Source organism: Triticum urartu, chromosome 2A (assembly GCF_056163025.1).
Source record: "Triticum urartu cultivar PI428250 chromosome 2A, HENAU_Tu73, whole genome shotgun sequence".
NCBI lineage: Eukaryota > Viridiplantae > Streptophyta > Magnoliopsida > Poales > Poaceae > Triticum > Triticum urartu.
In genome coordinates this window covers 745,178,982-745,200,288 of record NC_141874.1, presented here as the reverse complement: position 1 = coordinate 745,200,288, position 21,307 = coordinate 745,178,982, and the positions used below count along the sequence as shown (strand labels likewise).

Here is a 21,307-nt window from a genome sequence, read left to right as displayed (position 1 = left end):
CACAGTTTTATCTTGTTCGTTGGTAGCAGCTTGATGGAGTGGTGTACCACGGCCACAGTCTATGTCAACAGGTACTCGTTTGAGAGTAGGAACTCAGTAACCTTACAGCTTCCTGCGGTGAATAACATAATTGCACAAGTCATGTAGCTACATATCTGACTGTACAACAACAAGTAACTGCTAGTATAATAACCACCATGGTGTAATCATAAATGAGAAAAAAACATTCATATAAAAATGATCACAATTTTTTTTCTTCTACGATATTAATGCAGTAACCATACCCATATAGTGTCTTACACAGAGATGCGCTTGGTAATATAAAAACAAATTGCATGGGTGAGGGGCCAGGGGAGCTACCTAGGCATGCCGCATGGTGGAGAACTGTGCGTCCTTTAGCATTTGCTTTTGTTAGATCACCACCATGATCAAGCAAATACTTCACAGTAGAAACATCGCTAGACTGAGCAGATGACATAAAGGGTGTCAGACCTGCAAAGTCTGCAATTGAAAATCACAACAACGCAATTCAGACATCTCATGGTGCGAAACATAGACATGACAGGTGCCAATTTCTAGAAAAAGACGGAAGAGTTAGAGAAAGACCTCCTACTCAAAAGGGCCAGGCATGTAAGGAAGTTAAGAGATGCACCCGAAGATATAAAACTGCTATCAAAAGGGTCCGACATGCGTGTATGTCCGTGGGATGCATGCACTGTCAATGGTGTTAAGTTCCGTACCGTGGCTGAAAAGCACCGAAGGACTCAAAATTCGTACGTCATGATGAAGGTAGGTGTTGAGAATTCTGAAAAAGAGAGGAAACTATACCGGGTGCTGAAACAAGTTCTTGAGGTCACTTACAAAGACAAATACGTATTTCTGTTTAGATGTGATTGGTTTGACATTGATGGCCTGAAAAGGGAAAGCTTGAAGATGAAGTCTGATGACTTTTTCTAGAAGCATGAATACTTCCGCATTCTGATACCAGGACGCTCCATTCATGCTGGCGTCCCAAGCTATGACATGTATTTACTTGGAGCACACAAAGTTTGGTTACCCATGAAAGGTGGTTGTGCCTATTGGGTCCAGAGGCACACATGATTTTCCAGATGTTAGTTAATCTGCATGTATCCAAAGCATCCCAAAAGAATCCATCTGGGCTTGACTTCGGTTTCCAATTCCATCGTGCTAATGGGCATGGATTACCTCGTTGAAATCACCGATGGCTATCCATGGGGAAGTGCTCACTCCTGTAATTCCTCGGAGCATGTCCCATGTTTTATATCTTTGGTTAACTTGGGCCTCCCCATAAACGAATGTTACTCGTATTTGTATATCAACAAGATCATCAACAACAACATCAATATGATACTCTGAGTAACCAAGAACTTCAACTTTTATTGAATCTTTCCAAAAAATTCCTAGACCCCCACTTCTACAAGAACTACTAATTGCATAGCTTTCATCAAAACCAAGAGTACCAACCAAACTCTCAACATGAGGTCCCTCTATTTGCGTTTCTAAAATACATAGTATAGACAGGGCATACTGCTTCGCTAGATCACGAAGCTCTCGAACTGTCGCGCGTTTGCCAGGACCACGACAGTTCCAACATAGAATACTCATTGCGCTAGGCGCGACCCCCCTTGGGACCTGCCAAACCCACATCAGTTGGTTTGTTTGCTGTAGCATTCTTTTCCTTTCCCTTCTCAATGACATGTGGAGTTTGCTTGTTCCTTTTTTGCTCTAGTTTTGACGAGGGACTCGCAGACACCGTTGGAGGCGGGAGGGCAAGAAGATTGCTTCCCTCTAAAGTTTGATTAGTAGCTAGCATCACCACGGCTGGATCTTGCGAGGCTCCCCTCTTCCTATTTTTGTCAGCATCCTCCATCTCAAAATCACCAGGCTTACCCATCGAGAGGTCATCATCATAAGGTTGGTGCTCTTGGTTGTTCCCTCTTCCTCGGCCTCTACCAGAGCCCGAGTGGCCCCTGCCTCGTCCACCACCAGAGCCCCTTCCTTCACCTGGGCCGCGACCTAGACCCCTAAACCATGATGCATGTAGATCCTTGAAGACCAGAGCTCCAGGAAGGTGGATGCCATCTCCACACTCCTTGTATTTATGACCCAGATGGTCACATACATCGCACCAATCTGGCAACCTTTCGTATTTGACCCTGAAAATCTCCCTGACGATCCCTTTCCGCCTCTTGATGACAAGTGACACCGCGTTCTTGAGTGCCTTTGTAACATCTATCTTGATACGGACTATGAAAAAATTACCCTCAAAGTCTTGAGATTTTGGCTCGGCATAGATGTACTCACCCACCGTAGACGACAGCAACTTTAGCTTACAGAAGTACCCCTCAAGTAGGTCATGGATTTGGATCCATATGTCCACCTTATTCAGCTCAATCATGGACGGTTTTGTGAAGCCATCATATGGTGCAATTACCACAGTTTCCCCCTTAAAGGTCCATGGCCCCTCCTCCATTACACGTTCGCAGTCGTCGAGACACGAGAACTGAAGGGTGTACAGGTTCTCTTCCAGCGGGTGGAATTTCACCTCTTGTGCTAGATCCCACGCCACACGCATATTGCGGAAGAAGCAGTACTGGCTATAGGGTTTATCCGTATGTACGCGCGCCAACGCCATCCATCTAGTGGCCTCCTCCAGGAGCTCATCAGTCTCGATCACCACGTGTTCTAGGTCGTACTCCTTTAGACCTAATTCCTTCATCATCGCCTCCATGTCGCTCATGGCCGTAGCCGAGCTTGAAGACGAATCTGCCATCTGGTGAAACTCTCACCCGAAGAAGAAACTGTTCCATGAGCGATGGATCCCTAGCGTCTCCCTCAGATCGCCTTCCCAAGGCCTAGCCCCAGTGACAAATGACCGACGAGGAGGGCAGGGGAATGAAGGTCTCCAAAGCGACCGCCGTCGCCTGGAGGAAGCTTACCCTAACGAGAGGCGAATCCTTGTTTATCTTCTTGTTTAATTACGTAGTAACTAGGAACGAATGAATCGATTGCTGGCTCCCTTCCTCGCTAAATGAGGCCCAGCCGATTGAATTTTTTTATCACCGGAAAAATTTTGGGCCATGGCCTACATGTATACCTGGGGACGGGCCCATTGATGTTGGGGGCCTGGGGGCAGCCACCCCTGCCACCCAGGGCCGGCCCTGTGTCCATGTAATAGACACGGGGCCCCTAAAAAAATGTAATGTGCATGGGTCTTGCCGATGGTCATGGTACAATCCACCGGCGAGGGTGGCGCGAACAAAGAGGGTTGCGCCGGCTCTTTGTCTGTCGCGTCCTTCATTGGGACGCCGCCATCCTCCGGCTGCTTGCCGGCCTGCCAGCCAGCAACAATGGCGGTCATCTCCTTCTTCTGCTCCGGCGTCAGCCCGTCCCAGAGAGCTTTGGCGCGCGAGAAATCCATGGCGGGGGTGGTGCGTTGAGGAGAAAGGGATTAGAGGCGGATGAATTCTGGTATGGGTGAACAACAGTTTATATAGCAATGATGGGCGGCAGAGGGACGAATAAGTGGCGCCGGAGTAGCCACCTTGGCAACCGTGTGTCATAATGTGGGTGGCAGACGGACGGCCGATCGATCGTCGTATCATTTGAACGCGGATCAATTGCCTGCACCGGGAAGCAGAGCGGGCCACGCTCTCTCCGCGGATGTGCCGCTTCAATGCCGACGCCAGTGATTAGTCGCATCCGCTCTGGCCGGGCATGAATGCGACACTAATATTCTGAAGCGATGCTGACCGTTTTGGGAGGGAAGCACGTGTGGGCGAGGGATGGGCTTTGAGTGGGCAGGGCGGTCAAAAACAGACGTGGCAACAGTCCAGACGCTCGCAAGACCACGTTGGATGACTTCCGTGATTTTAGACAGCGTGATCCGAATATATACAAACATTTTGAGGTCGTGAATGGAGATGCCTAAGCCCACAAATTACGCTGGTCTACTATCGTGGCGCTTGTTCTCTAATTAATAGGAAATCCGTACAATAATTAAACATGGAAAGGGAGAGATATAATATAATAGCATGCAGGAAAAGACATCAAAATATTTCCAAGTAGTAACATGTAGCACGGGTTAGAAAATAGAAGGCTAGATATCAAAGTATATAAACTGCCTTTTTTTAGGGGAAATAAACTGCCTTTTATAGAAGAGCAATCGCATATACGAATCCATCTCCATTATAGCGTGCAGTGCATGCCTAAAATCAAGCGAAACCAAGCACCCCTATAAATTGTGGCGCTTCTTCTGCCAAAGATCAACATAGCTGACGGACAAGTCGTCGTCATGGCTTACTTTTCTATTAGTAGACTGCCCGTGCGTTGCCACGGGCTTTTAAAAATTTGTATTTGTTGCATGTCAAATTTTACATACTCCCTCCTTCCATCTATACAGGGTCTAGTACGTTTTTCAAGACCGTCTTTGACTATTGACAACGTAGAGGACAGTGGTGAAGGCGTATATCCGACGACCTTTAGGGAGGTCCGGCGGCGCCTGCAGGCTGCACCACGTCGATGTTGGACGAGCCGCCAGGGATTTCACCAACCCAAACACAACCACCACCACCCCGGACGATCTGAAGTGTACCAACCAACCTGCCGCCCACCAGTCTTTGCCACCACGTTCACTGAACCAACTTCGTCGTCTCCTGAGGCCACCGACACGAGATCTGGAGGAGGGAAGAGGAGCCAAGGGGCTTGGGGGCATCCGCAACTCAGCCGATGAGAGGGGACAACCTTCGTCGCTGCCGCGAAGCCGACCAGACGTGACGACAGGGGCCTACCAGGCCCGTACTGGCCCGACCGAGCCCAAATGGGTCAGGGCAGCCCCTGTTGCCACACTGCAGCATGTCGGCCAACAAAGCCGCCACCACCCACACCACCCGATGCCTCGCCACCACCACCAGAGAGCCACACCGCCGCACATCGGACCACCGGCCCGCTCCAACCCAGATGGGGCCCAAAAGGGCCTAGATTTGGGCGGAGTGGACGCCGCCAGCCAGCCGCACCACCACGCGCCTTGCAGCCAACGGCTGCGCCGCCGCATTAGGGGCACCCACGGCCCGCAACGCGCGAGCGGGGAAAGAACGACCTGCCTTCGCCCGAGGAGCACCACCGCCATCAGCCCCCCCCCCCCCCCCACACACACACCCAACGCGTGAGCGGGGAAAGAACAACCCGCCTCTGCCAGCACTGCGTGGGAATGACCTGGCGGACCACGCCGGCGGCGGCAGGGGGGAAAGACGGGGAGGGATTGGAGGAGAGGGGGGTCGGGGATTCACATGTCGCCCGGGAGGGGGGGTGGGGCGAGCGAGCGAACAGATCAAATCAGTGTAGGACGTTTTTCTTAGGTGCTTGAAACCATACAATTTACCATTTAGAAACACTACAGAAAAACACATCTTGTAGAACATACTACTCCTACCTCTCTTGTGATAGGTAGATATATCAATCTTTGATAACATTTATTGTTAGAATTTTATTGGCATTTATTTTTACTTTTATCTTAAGAGAGGTAGAACGGTCGTGCGTTGCCACGGGCTTTTGGAATATTTTGTTAAAGTTATATATAAACATAATGCATGTTAAATTTCACATGTATAGAAATTATAGTACCGGGCGATAAAAATGGTAGAACCTGCTTGATGGGTCATTTTCGCCATTTTTAATATCTAATTCTAATAAATGTTGAACATGGAAATTTCTTTTTTTAATAAAACTTAATATTTCATTAAAATGTAAACTCTATAAAATAACTTTTTTTGAAAAGAATGTAAACTCCAAGTACCATGAAATTGGAGAACCATACGGATTGATTTCTCATTTCTCGTTTCAGAAAATAGCATGATCTGTTTTTAATACTGACACTTGGAGTGCTCCTTATAAAATGGAATGTGCCTTTTAATATTAAAGCTCTTGGCATGGTATAGAAACTCAAATCGAACTAACAATAACATACTAAGCGTTGTGTGAACCAACTGTACATATTTTTTATGAAGCAAATATAGCTCTTATGTTAGGATAATCCTTTCACTACAACACTTAAGAAACAAAGCACCTTCCTTTGATTTTGTCTGGTAGGCATGAAAGCTACAGTAACAATTGGCAGTTTCTGCAGAATAAAGAGACGAACAGAAAGATATGGGCATGATAGAACCTTGCATGTCAAACATTCTTTGCTTCTAGTTGAACTGATAGGTCATGGGTGTCAATTCTACAATTCCATACACATCAATTATGTTTCTCTCCCAACTGGTAAGTAGTGTCCACAAACCTGGATTTAATGAAGAACAGAGAGCACGTAACTCGGTGACGGCAACGACCATCTTAGCCATGTGGTCGGCGTTGCAGTACATGCCTAGACACATGGCGTGGAGCACCTCCCTGTCCGGATGCTCCTGGACAGAGAACGTCGCTACCGACAGAACATTGAATAGGAAGGCGAGGTCGCCATCCAATCCTGTGATGACTGCACGGCAGAGGAGCATGGCAGTGTTGCGCGCTAGCCACAACTGTACCGAAAAAATCAGATTGTTCCTTTTAGGAAGGTGATCTTCATGCCCTTCTTCCACCCCGGCTTCACGTCGACCGTCGGGATCTCCACCGTGATCGTCTTTCTACACATAGTTGCCATGAACAAGTAGTGTTTAGTGTTTATCTTAGCACCCAAAATCAGTTTCTTATTTTATTAAAGACATGCATCAAAATTGACACTAAATCATCCAGATTGACCGAGCATGCTAAAATTTGAAGTTGGCTTAAAGATTAGTAAGAACCCATCCAAATCAATAAGACACGGCTGAACTATTTGGTTGAAGTAACAAAGATATTGCAGTGATAATAATGCTGCTTTAGAATAGATCTGAACAATGGTGACTGCCGTTGCACTCTACTGAACAAATTAAACAGACCCAACTGGTCAACTACAAATTTCTCAGGATTAATCTTTGGAACACATGTACCTCATACTGAGGTTAAATAATTCAGAATGATTGAGGAAGCTAAAATCTGAAGAGGGCTTAAGATTACTGAAAACTGCCCAAATCAATAATACATCTCAGATGGAACCAACAAGGAAATTGTATTTATCAAATTTAATCTGGACCAACTAAAATAGTCTTCAATATTCAAGAATGTAGTGGATCTTGATTCTTAATCGGGATAACAAATGACCACATGCATACAACAGAGGGAAGGAGAATATACTCACATGTGTACCACACTTGAATTTCCTACAAGTAAGAAAGGGTAGGGAATAGAATTACAATATACGGATTCAGCTGGATGAACTGAGCGGTGAAAACTTCCTAGTTATTATCAATGACATCATCGACCAGAATAGGCGGCGAAGTTGAAGCTATCCTCGTCGGCCTTGCAAAGGAGGACCTGCTTCGTGGGACAACACACACTTTGCAGCCGAGGCAGTGCCCAGCTGGAACAAATCGGGACGACACGGGGAGATGGGATTATTTAGTATGTTTTTAGCCATACAAATTGTTTCGCATAATAATGCAAAAGGATTTATGAGAATTCAACATAATTACTACAGAGAGCATGAAAATCATAGCATGTGTATAATTCGAGAAAATACGATTGTGCTTAGTTTGATCTCACTAAGAAGAACCTACAGAATATACATAGTTCACAATTAACCATCAGTCTGCACAAGTGAATGCAAGAGCAAACAGAACTTAACCTGCATAACTATACCGCGGAAACCAAGAAATTCGAGTAATTGCTGTGAACATCATTCATCAAGCATACAGTTCTTAGTGTGTTGACTTCCATCCAAATAGGAATTTAAATAGAACGGAGCATGAACATTGTAATTAATAGTCACAATCTATATTATCTTGTCAATGCCAACATATGTCAAGATAATCCAATATGTTTGCTGAAACTGAAAGATACTAAAGTGGCATATGCTAGCATTTTTAAATCAGATGACTATAAAAAAGAAGCCAACGAAGAAAAGTAAATAAGTATCAAGTGTTCAAAGATAATGGTGGAGCATAAGGCCATGAAGTGATAAATTAGAGCAGCCAAGCAATCTAGAGCAGCAGGAATCCAAGATCAACCTTACCTTCATAAAAAATAAGGGAAGAACACTTCCTTCATAGCCTTCCTACAAGTACCAAACATACGCAATTAGCATTGTTTCAGTCTCATTTTTTTCAAATAAAGATTGTAATAATTACCGCCTCTTTTTTTGCCACTAATAATTACCACCTCTGACTGACCTCTAGTAGCAGAATCAAAAAAAAACTCATCACGTACAATATCATAGCTGTACACTCCAAGTCAAAGTAGAACAGATCACATGGATTCCCTGACAACCAGAGATGGCCAGATCAATTTGCTTATAATTTCATTCCATCTCACGATCCATTGCCCGCTCTGTCTCAATGGAAATAAAACTTACGGAAGTCACAAGTTGTCACTGTTGTTAACATTCAGAAATTAAATCACATGAAATCTATAACCAATTCCTGATTGCATTAAGCTGTAAATGTTGCAAATGCAGAAGTACAACAAAAACCATGAAGGTGCAATGCATGACAGTAAATACATGAACTGTAAATGTTGTAAATACATGAATTGCAAAGGCTTCCCGAGCTGCTGCTTGTCATGGTCGAGTACGACACTAAAATCTCACCTCCTAACAAAAATTGCTTATAACGATACAACATGTGCCATACTATCAATTCATAATCCAAGAGATGAAGCTAGCTGATTAGCTCAACTAATGCACTGGCGTTTTTCTAATTTCTGACAAAGATGTTACTAACAAAGATACTTAGTTGTCCTTTCAAAAAAAATGCATGCTGAAGTTTTGGATTGGCTTGCTAATAAAGAATGTGGGTGCCTTGTGAGGAGTAGGAGCACGTCCGCCTGTCCACGGCTGTGGTGTACAGGCAATGTGTTGTATAAGCAGTGCAAGTTGAGGAGTATACATGCATGCGTGCCCACATCCAGCAATCAGGCTCAAGAGCTGCTCATACCTAGCGTCAGCCGACCAAACCTCCCAGTGCGGAACATGCATCAGACAACACCGTACAGTTCCCAGCCCATGCCACAAACAAATCCAAGCCAATGGAGTGGCGGTGGTAGGCAGCGCTGTAGCGGTGTGGAACTGATGCGACGGCGACAGGGACGATGGTACAACGATCCGGCAACGAGCGCTCGACTGATTCAGTTCAGGTTTTGGGTTTAGGTGCGTGCGTCCACAGTCCACACCGAGGGAGAGGGAGAGAGGGAGATGGGGATAGTACCAAATCCGAAGCAACATGTAGCCAACCTGCAAGAAATCCATCGACGGCGGCTCAGATCCAGGCCAACCCCAGCAAGCCCTCAACAGGAGCGTGACACGGGCCCCGCCGCTTGGTCCCCAGTCCTCACGGCCGTGCAGGACTCCCGCACCGGCGGCAGCCCCGAGGGGCCTCCAAGCCGATGCGCGACCCGACACGGGGGAGGGGCTGGCCCCGAGGAGCGGTAACCCGGCGACTCCGTCGGTCAGGAGCTGGGCGGCGCCTTCCGTCATCGCCGCCGTTTGGGGAGGGAAGCGGTCCCGGTCGATGCGATCATTGGCCACGGCCCACGGCGAGCGGGACAGACTCGACGGCGGGATTCAGACGGCGGAGCATGGATACAAGAGATGGTGGCGCATCGATGGGAGATGGGTGCGGGCGCGGCTGCGGTGGGCGGAGCGTCGGCGGCGGGCGCGGCTGCGGTGGGCGGAGCGTCGGCGGCGGGCGGCGCGCGGTGAGGCGGGGCGGGGCGGGGCAGGAGGTGGCGGCGGGACGGAGGTCGAGATGGGATCGAGGAGGAAGGTCGTGCAAAGGCTGGGCTTTTTTTCTTTCTCTTTTCTCCTCCCTGTACCGGTTATATTGAGCAGAGGTGGTAGGATGACGAAAAAAAAACGGTGGTGGAAGGATGACGAAAATAAACCAGTGAAAAAAAACCGTGCGGATTATTCATCAAGTGCTCCATTAGGAGTAGAGATATATACTATACTAGTATTTTTTTGCAGGGAATAATACTACTAACAGTGATATGCGTGCATGTTCATTTGGTTTGAATAATTTTACTAAAATTTTATTCTTGGTCGTTTGCCATGCATGCATGCATCACGTACGTAGTCGGCTTTTCACCGGTTGCAAGCGTTTGAATCGGCTGGTTACTATGGAGTCAGCGTGACCATGGATGTGTACGCCTTGTCGCTAAGCAACAATCAGTACACTTCGGCTGGTGTCCAAGTCTCTAGTGGAGAAGACGGTGCATCCGATGAGAACTACATCAAAATCGGCTGGGAGGTAGGATCTTAATTGCTCGTTGAACAGCCCCAATAAAAATTCGGCTGGGACGTAACATGAATCATACAATCTTATAATAGTCTTATTATACTCCTATAAGTTATCACCTGTTTATTTTGTACTGGCTAGGTTTACCCACGCCTGTTCGGTGATTCACGCACTCATTTAAGTGCTGTTTGGACGGTAAGTATTATGAGTCGAGCATTGAGCGCTCCTTTTTTCTTAATTATTAGTGCATATGTATGGGCTATATTTCTGTTTTTTTTTTCATGCAGACTAATGGGTCCGAAAAGCGCTGTGGCAACACAAATTGTCCAGGTTTCCAGCCTGAGGCTGGCGCGACCTTAGTTCTTGGCGACATCATTGAATCCGTCTCCCGGCCCAACGGAACCAAGCAAACCATCACAATCAAACTCCTCAAGGTAGGGGTCAACAAGAATATCTTGGTGTGCATATACAAACGATCTAAGCAGCAAAAATATAAGAAGAAATATCTTACCAAATTATTAATTTTTGTTCGTCATGCATGAGCTTAATTAAGATATGTTATTGTAGGATGGTGCATCGGGAGACTGGATGGTGCATTGCGGACTTAACCAGCGTGACCCTACGTTAATCGGTCGTTACCCCAAGTCGTTGTTCACTGGTGTCTTGGCAGATCGGGCAACCCACATCCATATTGGAGGTGTGGTGGTAGCCTGGACTGGAGATCTTGTTCTAATGGGCAGCGGCTATCTCCCAACAGACAAGGCCATGGCCACGGCCATGGCTGCATCCTTCACCAACATCCAAATCGTTGACCTGAACGGCCAAGCTTCGCTCTTGTCCCCCAACTTGTCCGGGTATATGAGTAGCCCGGACACATACTCTGTGAGTTCCCTGATCAATGGCAAGTTCTTCTATGATGGGCCCTTCCAGTTGACCGCTTGATAATTTTTTTGTTCGATATGAATAGCCAGCCCAACAATCGATCAATTAGCACCGGTAGAAAAAGGGCCTATAGTCCCGATTCGTAAGGGTCTTTAGTCCCGGTTCAGGAACCGGGACTAAAGTGTCGGTACTAATACCTCCCCCCTTTAGTCCCGGTTCAATCCAGAACCGGGACTAAAGGCCCTCTACGTGGGCAGTGCGTAGAGCTCAGTCAGGAGACCCTTTGGTCCCGGTTGGTGGCACCAACCGGGACCAATAGGCATCCACGCGTCAGCACTTCTGTGACTGGGGTTTTTGTTTTTTTTTTTTGAAAGGGGGGGGTTGGGGGTTTTGGGGGGTTAATTTAGGTGTTTCATATATTGTGTTAGCTAGTTATAATTAATAAAGAGAAGTGTCCTCTGTTATGTCCGTGCTTGGTCGACGCTACGTACTATACATACGTATATAGAGAGGACTAAACACGCTAGCTAGTTAGTAAGCAAGCGAAGGAAACAGAAGATCGTCATGAACATATATGCATATATACAGAGAGAAGTGATATCGACCACCTCTCCTTCTCCGAGAGATTGGTCGAACAACAAGTTCTCGTATATCTATCTGACACTACCGGCTACATATATACAATAATTATCTCTTACAAATATAATCATACGGATTCAGGGTCCGCATAGAATTCTCCGTCTTCAGGGATCACGTGGTCAAGAAAGAATGCCGCCAATTCCTCTTGAATTCCTCGCATGCGAGCTGGTGCTAGGAGTTCATCCCGCTTCCGAAACATCTAATTTAAAGAAGGGGGTCAATACATATATACATATATATATATATATGAATGAATGAAACTCAACACAAATGATGGTAATAAAATAAAATTGTGAATGTTGTTATTTACGTACTTCATATTGTTCGTCAGTGTAGCCCCGCTCACAGGTCGTGTGGCGGATGGACTCGCAAACATAGTATCCACAGAAATCATTCCCTTGTTGCTGCCACAACCACTTTACAAGAAATAGAGGTTAATCAAACTGATAAGCAAGAATGCCAAATGGTATTGATGAAACTAGCGCTTGAATTACTAGTAGATGCGCTTAAAATGCTACTATAGCTAGTACTTACTTTCGGGTGTCTAAATTGCAGCTCCTTCGGCAGTCCCGGAGCTTTTCTGGTGAATTTTCTCCAAACCCTGCCGGACAAAGAAAACAATTACTTGATATATCAGGAAATGAACAAAATTGCTGATATGGTGGATAATGATCGATTTAACTTACTTCTCGAGTATTTGAGTCATGTCTGCATAGTCCTTGGGATCTTTTCGTCTTGAGTCTAAGACGGTTACTAGTCCCTGCTCAAGCTTAATATGTAGGAGAATATAGTGGAAACTGCACACGCATGCATAACTCATCAATTACATTACTATAACCTTGACTAATATATAAGGGAAACCGAATACGCACAAGACAGTAACACTCACTTGAAGTTGTAAGGAAAGAGTATTATATCTTTGTTTTGATTTATTATCAACGATTCTAGCATGCTGGCCTCGGTTTCTGCGGCATGAAATTTAACCTGAGTTGCATCTATGAGATATGTGTTAATGAACCCAATATCACCGACTTGTCTTTTCTTCAATTCGACGATCTTCAATCTGCATAATATAGTGAGGATGATTATAAATACATGCAATGAAAGAGCTGAGCTATATGGAGAGACTTAATGACAGAAGTAGTAGTACTTACAAACAGTAGCAGGTGACCGTTGCTTTATCGAGGGCCAATTGATTGAAAAACTGATAGAACTCCTCAAATGGAACAGGCAACAGATCAATTCCAACGAGGTCATGCTCCTTTTTAACTTTCAAATACAAAGTACTCCTCCCCCCAGAGTCTCTGCAGATTTTCAAGTACCAATCATGCAATCTTCGCATCATCGTTGATAGAGATCTTTCATCTTTGACGAGAGGCTTCCCGTACTCGTATCTTTGTATCTGCACGTCCATGGGTTCATAATGTACTTCGTCGGGCAGGTAATCTGCAAGATTGCTATAACCGGGCACCATCCTCGGATCATTATCGACGTTGTGGCTAGGCACCTTGAGCGGGGGGCACGATTGCTTCGCTTGTTCGCCGAGCTGGGCAATTTGTTTCCCAGCTCGTCGTTCTTTCAGCCTTTGATCACTGACAGTACTTCCCGACCGCTCCGCTTCGGCAAATTCCTTTCCAATAATGCGGTCATAGTTTCCTTTCGGCGGATCAGACTTCGGTGGTTTTGTCAGGGCAGCCAGAGTGCGCTTCACTTTCACCCGATCTACCTTCTCCTCCGGAGGTGGATGTTTCTTTGCTTTCACCCCTTCAAAGAATTTCTTCACTTCTTCTCACGCGATCTCGGCGTTCTCCTCCTGGGTCCTCTCGTATGGTAACTTCTCTGGAGTCTTCAGAGAAGGGCCGAATCTGTATGTCCTCCCGCCTCTGGTTGTACTGCTAGACGCCGACCGAGCAGACGTAGCGGTTGTCTTCTTTACTTCCTTAAGCGGCGGAGGAGAAGGACTACGACGCGCCGGAGCAGCTAGAGCGGCGGCAGGTCTCTTCCGCCCTTGCTGACGAGGCGGAGAAGGAGGAGGCTGGCTGCTCGGGCGCGTCGGCGCAGGCGGAGAAGGAGGCGGAGTGCCGCCGCGCGCCGGAGAAGGAGCCGGCCGAGGGCCCTGATCGTCACTCGCCGGAGGAGGAGGAGGCGGTGGAGGCGGAGTGCCCTGACTCGCCGGAGGAGGAGGAGGAGGCGGAGGCGTCCAGTTCGGAAGGTTGATGAGCTCCTTCCGCCATAGGCATGGAGTCTTCAAAGCAGACCCCAGCCGAGTCTCCCCTTCACCGGTAGGGTGGTCAAGCTGGAGGTCCTCAAATCCCTCCGTTATCTCATCCACCATCACCTTAGCATATCCTTCTGGAATCGGCCAGCAGTGAAAAGTTGCGCCGGGTTCAGTAGGATAAACAGAGCCAACAGCCGCCTTGACCTTCAAATTCATCCATTGCGTCATAAGGTGGCAATTTTGAGACTCCGTGATAGCATCCATGGGATAGCTGGCAGGAGCCGTCAAGGCATGCTCTGGCTGAAGCAGCTCGGTGGAAGCCACGCTGCTTCTGCGCTGAGATGGCGGGGTAGCTTCGGGGGAGGCTTCGGCAGTACGTTTGCTGCGATTTGCTTCTCGTTCCTCTATCGCGTCCACCCTTGCTTGCAGCGCCTGCATTTGGGTCTGTTGCACTTTTTTCCTCCTCTCATGGGATTTGTAACCGCCTGCGTCCGGAAACCCAACCTTCCATGGAACGGAGCCTGGCGTGCCTCGTGTCCGTCCAGGGTGCTCAGGATTCCCGAGGGCCATTGTGAGCTCGTCGTTCTCTCTGTATAGAAAGAACGTCCCTTCCTGCGCTGCTTCGATATACTGCTTAAGCTTACTGACTGGTATGTCCATTTGATCGTTCGTCCAAATGCACTTCCCTGTTTCAGGGTCCAGGGTTCCGCCAGCCCCGAAGAACCAAGTCCGGCAACGGTCTGGCCAGTTATTTGTCTCTGGTTCGATCCCTTTATGAACCAGATCATTCTCACTCTTGGACCACTTAGGCCGGGCTACGAGGTAGCCACCTGACCCCGTGCGATGGTGAAGCTTCTTCTTCGCAGCATTTTGCTTGTTTGTCGCCGACATCTTCTTACTCTTTTCTGATGTCTTGTGGGCCACAAATGCGGGCCAGTGATCTCTGATCTTCTCATATCTGCCCTTGAATTCTGGTGTCTCATTATTTTCGACAAACTTATTCAGCTCTTTCTTCCACCTCCTGAATAGTTCTGCCATCCTCTTCAGAGCAAAAGACTTGATTAATTTCTCTTTAACTGGGTTCTCTGGATTTTCCTCAGGCGGTAGGGTGAAATTTGACTTCAGCTCAGTCCAAAGATCATTTTTCTGCATATCATTGACGTAAGACACCTCAGGGTCTTCTGTAGCTGGCTTAAACCATTGCTGGATGCTTATCGGGATCTTGTCCCTAACCAGAACCCCGCACTGAGCAACAAATGCGCTCTTTGTCCGGAGGGGTTCAATAGGTTGGCCGTCGGGCGCGATTGCTATGATCTCAAACTTTTCATCCGAGCTCAACTTTTTCTTCGGGCCTCGTCTCTTTACCGAAGTTGTGCTCGATTCGGAGGGCTAGAAAAAAGAACAAAGACTTAATTAATATGTGTACATACCAAAACAATGAATGCATCAATCAGCTAGTCAGCATAGGCTTAACTAATATATATACCTGGCCGGACTCGGTTCGGTCACCGGAGCCGTCATCACGGTCTCCTTCTTGCACCGGCATTGGGTCACCGGAGCCGTCCTCATGTTCTTCTTCTTGCACCGGCATTAGGTCACCGTAGCCAGCTTGTTCACCCTCTCCTTCCAGACCATCGGTTTTGTTGAGAAACAACGAGATGGCATCACTTCCTTCTGCGATTATGTCCCTCAACAACGCTTCTTTTGTTGCTTCGTCTAGGGCGGTGTCCATAGTTTCTACAAATATTTACAACATGGCAATTATTATTCAAACATGATAGATGGATATATTAGTGCCAAACGTAGAACTAGCTACCTAATCATAGTAAGCTATCGGGAGGGGGTATATATCGACAACGACGACACTACATCTATGTCCCTCGACGACCCTCGTTCCCGATAAAAAAAGAGGAAGAAGATCCTCTATTCTTTCTTCTCCTCTTATTTTTCTTCTTCCTCTTCTTTTTTTATCCTCTTCTTCCTCTCATGTTCGATAGGATCGCCGAGGGGTCGGGAGGTTGCGTAGTGTCTCAGGATTCAACAAAACCATGTCTTCATCATTAGGCGAAAGTAACATGTGCATGATGGTACGAAGCTCTTCAAAGTTGTTCTGGAACGGAGTCCCAGATAGGATAATTCGCTTTTTGGTACAAAGTTCAGCAAGAGCCTTCCGAATATCGCTATTTGGAAGGCCTTTGCTAAATTGGTACCAAAAGGCGGATTATTCTATCCGGGACTCCATTCCAAAACAACTTTGCAGAACTTCGTACCAACATGCCCTGGTTACTTCCGGCTAATGATGAAGGCATGGATTTCTTCAATACTTTGACACTAGGAAACCTCTCTCGACCCCTCGGCGATCCTCGACCCCTCGAACCCTCGACGGCCCTGGAACCCTCGACCCCTAGACGACCCTCTTCTTCCTCTCATGTTCAAGAGGATCGCTGAGGGGTCGGGAGGTTTCCTAGTGTCAAAGGATTCAACAAAACCATGTCTTCATCATTAGGCGAAAGTAACATGTGCATGATGGTACGAAGCTCTTCAAAGTTGTTCTGGGACGGAGTCCCAAATAGGATAATTCGCTTTTTGGTACAAAGTTCAGCAAGAGCCTTCAGAATATCGCTATTTGGAAGGCCTTTGCTGAATTCGTACCAAAAAGCGGATTATTCTATCCGGGACTACATTCCAGAATAACTTTGCAGAACTTCGTACCAACATGCCCTGGTTACTTTCGGCTAATGATGAAGGCATGGATTTCTTCAATACTTTGACACTAGGAAACCTCTCTCTACTTCTGGCTAATAAGAAGAAGAAGAAGAAGAAGAAGAAGAAAAGAAGAAAAAAAAGAGGAGAAGAAGTAGAGAGAGGTTTCCTTCTTATTAGCTATTTTTCTCTTCTTCTCCTCTATTCCTTTCTTCTTCTCCTCTTCTTTTTCTTCTTTTTTCTTCTTCTTATTTATTTCTCCTCTTCTTCCTCTACCCTCTTCTTCTCCTTTCTTCCTCTTCTTATTTCCTTTTTCCTCTCATTCTTTTTCTTCTTCTTCCTTTCTTAAAAATACATGAAGTAGTATTGCTTGTTTTTTTTAAAATAATGATCAAATATAAATTTTAGAAAAAAGTAAAGGTTTTGCCTAATTCATTGTTCATATGAATATACAAACATTTGCATATTTACAATAATTAATATCACCAAAAAAATCTATGAACAGAAAAAAATACTATTTTTTCTAAAAATCTATCTTCTTATTTATTTCTCCTCTTCTTCCTCTCCTCTTCTTCTCCTTTCTTCCTCTTCTTATTTTCCTTTTTATATGAACATATCATCATATATATGAACATACATTTTCTTTGCATATGCATATGAACATACATACATACATTTTTCTTTCATATGAACATACATACATACATTTTCTTTGCATATGACCATACATACATTTTTCTTTGCATATGACCATTCATACATTTTCTTTGCATATGCTTTGCATATAAACATACATACATATGAACATACATACATACATACATATAAACATAACATACATACACAAAAAATTCTAAAAATCTGCCTAAAAAATCCATCCATCCATATAAACATAACATACATCATCCATCCATCCATATAATGAACATATACATCATCCATCCATCCATAAAATCAACATATGCATATGAAAAAAAATTATATGAAAAAAAATTATATGAAGAGGATCGAGGGGACAGGGAGGAAAGGGGGTCGCAGGAGCCGGACCGAACGGGGAGGAGGGGCGGCGTCGAGGCAGGGGCGGCAGTGGGGGCGGGCGCCGGCGACGACGACAATGGTGGGGGCGGGCCGGGGCACAGGGGCGCGGCCGTGCGTGCTCGGGGACGGGGCAGGGGCACGGGGCAGGGGCACGGGGCGGCGGCCGGCGTGGGCTCGGGCGCGGGGCAGGGGCACGGGGAGACGGGGATGGCGGCCGGCGGCGGCGACGACGACGAGGAGCGCGCGAGCGATTTGGGCAGCCTGGCGGCGGGGGCAACTGGCTAGGGAGGCGAGGGAGATGTGAAATTTTCACAAGTCCTGGTTATATAGCAAGGGCATTGGTCCCGGTTCGTGGCACCAACCGGGACCAATGCCACCCTTTAGTCCCGGTTGGTGCCACGAACCGGGACCAAAGGCCAATTTCCAGCAGCCCAAAGGGCGGGAAGCGAAGCCCATTGGTCCCGGTTGGTGGCACCAACCGGGACTAAAGGGGGGCAATGGTCACGGCTGGTGCCACCAACCGGGACCAATGCCACCTTTAGTCCCGGTTGGTGCCACCAATCGGGACCAATACCCTTGTGCTGCCCCGCGCCCATAAGTTTAGTCCCACATCGCTAGTTGACAGCGCCAAACACCAGTTTATAAGCTCTGCTGCCTCCTCCCTCTCGAACTCCTCTGAACAGCAGGCCTATGGGCCTAATTTGACACTGCTTTGCCTGTGGGCCTATTGGGCCTTCTGCGGGCCTGAATCCTGGCCCATGTAGGGTTTCTAGTCGTATTCAGGCCGTGGAGGCCCAGTAGGTGGCATTTTTTTTGGTTTTTTCTTTTTTATTTCTACTTAAAACTAAATACTTATAGTTTTTTAGTGATTTCTTTTTGCTTTTAGGTCACAAAAATTATAAACTTTCTGTTAGTGCCATTAGTTTTAAATTTTAAATAGTTTAAATTTGAATTTTTAAAAATTTGTGTGAATCACTAGTTTATGAATAACTTTACGATAAAATTAGAATTTTTTTCTATTTATTTTTTATTTCTACTTAAAACTAAATACTTATAGTTTTTTAGTGATTTCTTTTTGCTTTTAGGTCACAAAAATTATAAACTTTCTGTTAGTGCCATTAGTTTTAAATTTTAAATAGTTTAAATTTGAATTTTTAAAAATTTGTGTGAATCACTAGTTTATGAATAACTTTACGATAAAATTAGAATTTTTTTCTATTTATTTTTTATTTCTACTTAAAACTAAATACTTACAGTTTTTTAGTGATTTCTTTTTGCTTTTAGGTCACAAAAATTATAAACTTTCTGTTAGTGCCATTAGTTTTAAATTTTAAATAGTTTAAATTTGAATTTTTAAAAATTTGTGTGAATCACTAGTTTATGAATAACTTTACTATAAAATTAGAATTTTTTTCTATTTATTTTTTATTTCTACTTAAAACTAAATACTTACAGTTTTTTAGTGATTTCTTTTTGCTTTTAGGTCACAAAAATTATAAACTTTCTGTTAGTGCCATTAGTTTTAAATTTTAAATAGTTTAAATTTGAATTTTTAAAAATTTGTGTGAATCAGTAGTTTATGAATAACTTTACTATAAAATTAGAATTTTTTTTCTTCTTTGCTATTTATTTTTTATTTATACTTACAATTAAATACTTATAGTTTTGTAGTTCATTCTGTTTGCTATTAATTCATTCTTTGAGCTAAATGACTCTGAAATTGGAAAGCATTTCAAAATGAACTCTGAAAAGGTTGAAAGTTGGCATGGTCTCATCATTTCACCCACATAGCATGTTCCAAAAAGTAGAGAGGGTTACGACAAAAACTTGATGCACTTCGTGTACAAAATGGACAATCACTTTCGAAGTATCAAAGTTTCGAACCATAAGACATGAAAGCATTTCAAATGAACTCTGAAAAAGTTGAAAGTTGGGATGGTATCATAATTTCACCCACATAGCATTTGCTTATTGCGGGAGAAAGTCTTCACTTTTTCTTCGCTTGTGTCATTTGCTTAATGCGCCGTAACCATGGATAATCTTCATTGTTTATCAGGATGCTTGGGTCAGCCTTGACATTGAAGGGAGGAATTTCATGAAACTTTTCATAATCTTCAGACATGTCTGTCTTGCCGTCCACTCCCAGGATGTCCCTTTTTCCTGAAAGAACTATGTGGCGCTTTGGCTCATCGTATGATGCATTCGCTTCCTTATCTTTTCTTTTTCTCGGTTTGGTAGACATGTCCTTCACATAGATAACCTGTGCCACATCATTGGCTAGGACGAACGGTTCATCAGTGTACCCAAGATTTTTCAGATCCACTGTTGTCATTCCGTACTGTGGGTCTACCTGTACCCCGCCGCCTAACAGATTGACCCATTTGCACTTAAACAAAGGGACCTTAAAATCAGGTCCGTAGTCAAGTTCCCATATGTCCACTATGTAACCATAATATGTGTCCTTTCCGCTCTCGGTTGCTGCATCAAAGCGGACACCGCTGTTTTGGTTGGTGCTCTTTTGATCTTGGGCGATCGTGTAAAATGTATTCCCATTTATCTCGTATCCTCTGTAAGTCAATACAGTCAAAGATGGTCCCCTGGACAACAAGTACAACTCATCACAAACAGTGTTTGTCACCTCTGAGACGTGTTTCCAACCAACTGCTGAAAGTCCTGATGTGTTCACATGTAATCCAGTCGTCGCACTGCTCCGGGTGTTTGGAGCACAGACTGTTCTTGTGTTCATCGACATACGGGGTCACCAAGGTAGAGTTCTGTAGAACTGTGTAGTGTGCTTGAGACCAAGAATATCCGTCCCTTCATATTATTGAGTCTCTTCCCAGAGTGCCTTTTCCAGTCAGTCTCCCCTCATTCCGCGATTTAGGGAGACCTATCTTGTTAAGGCCAGGAATGAAGTCAACACAAAACCCGATAACATCCTCTGTTTGATGGCCCATGGAGATGCTTCCTTCTGGCCTAGCGCGGTTACGGACATATTTCTTTAGGACTCCCATGAACCTCTCAAAAGGGAACATATTGGGTAGAAATACGGGCCCCAGGATGACAATCTCGTCGACTAGATGAACTAGGACGTGCGTCATGATATTGAAGAAGGATGGTGGGAACACCAGCTCGAAACTGACAAGACATTGCGCCACATCACTCCTTAGCCTTGGTACGATTTCTGGATCAATCACCTTCTGAGAGATTGCATTGAGGAATGCACATAGCTTCACAATGGCTAATCGAACGTTTTCCGGTAGAAGCCCCCTCAATGCAACCAGAAGCAGTTGTGTCATCATCACGTGGCAGTCATGAGACTTTAGGTTCTGAAACTTTTTCTCTGGCATATTTATTATTCCCTTTATATTCGACAAGAAGCCAGTCGTGACCTTCATACTGAGCAGGCATTCAAAGAAGATTTCTTTCTCTTCTTTCGTAAGAGCGTAGCTGGCAGGACCTTTATACTTCTTCGGAGGCATGCCGTCTTTTTCGTGCA

General features: G+C 45.4%; 1 protein-coding gene across 1 annotated transcript; it reads left to right on the top strand.

The window, feature by feature from the left end:
* Positions 1 to 9,602: 9,602 nt before the first annotated feature.
* LOC147987596 (uncharacterized) lies at positions 9,603 to 11,270 on the top strand. Its single transcript, XM_087542444.1, has 4 exons — positions 9,603 to 9,857; positions 10,470 to 10,523; positions 10,616 to 10,762; positions 10,896 to 11,270. The coding sequence occupies exons 1-4, from the start codon at positions 9,603 to 9,605 to the stop codon at positions 11,268 to 11,270; spliced, it is 831 nt and encodes a 276-aa protein (XP_087398570.1).
* Positions 11,271 to 21,307: the final 10,037 nt, after the last annotated feature.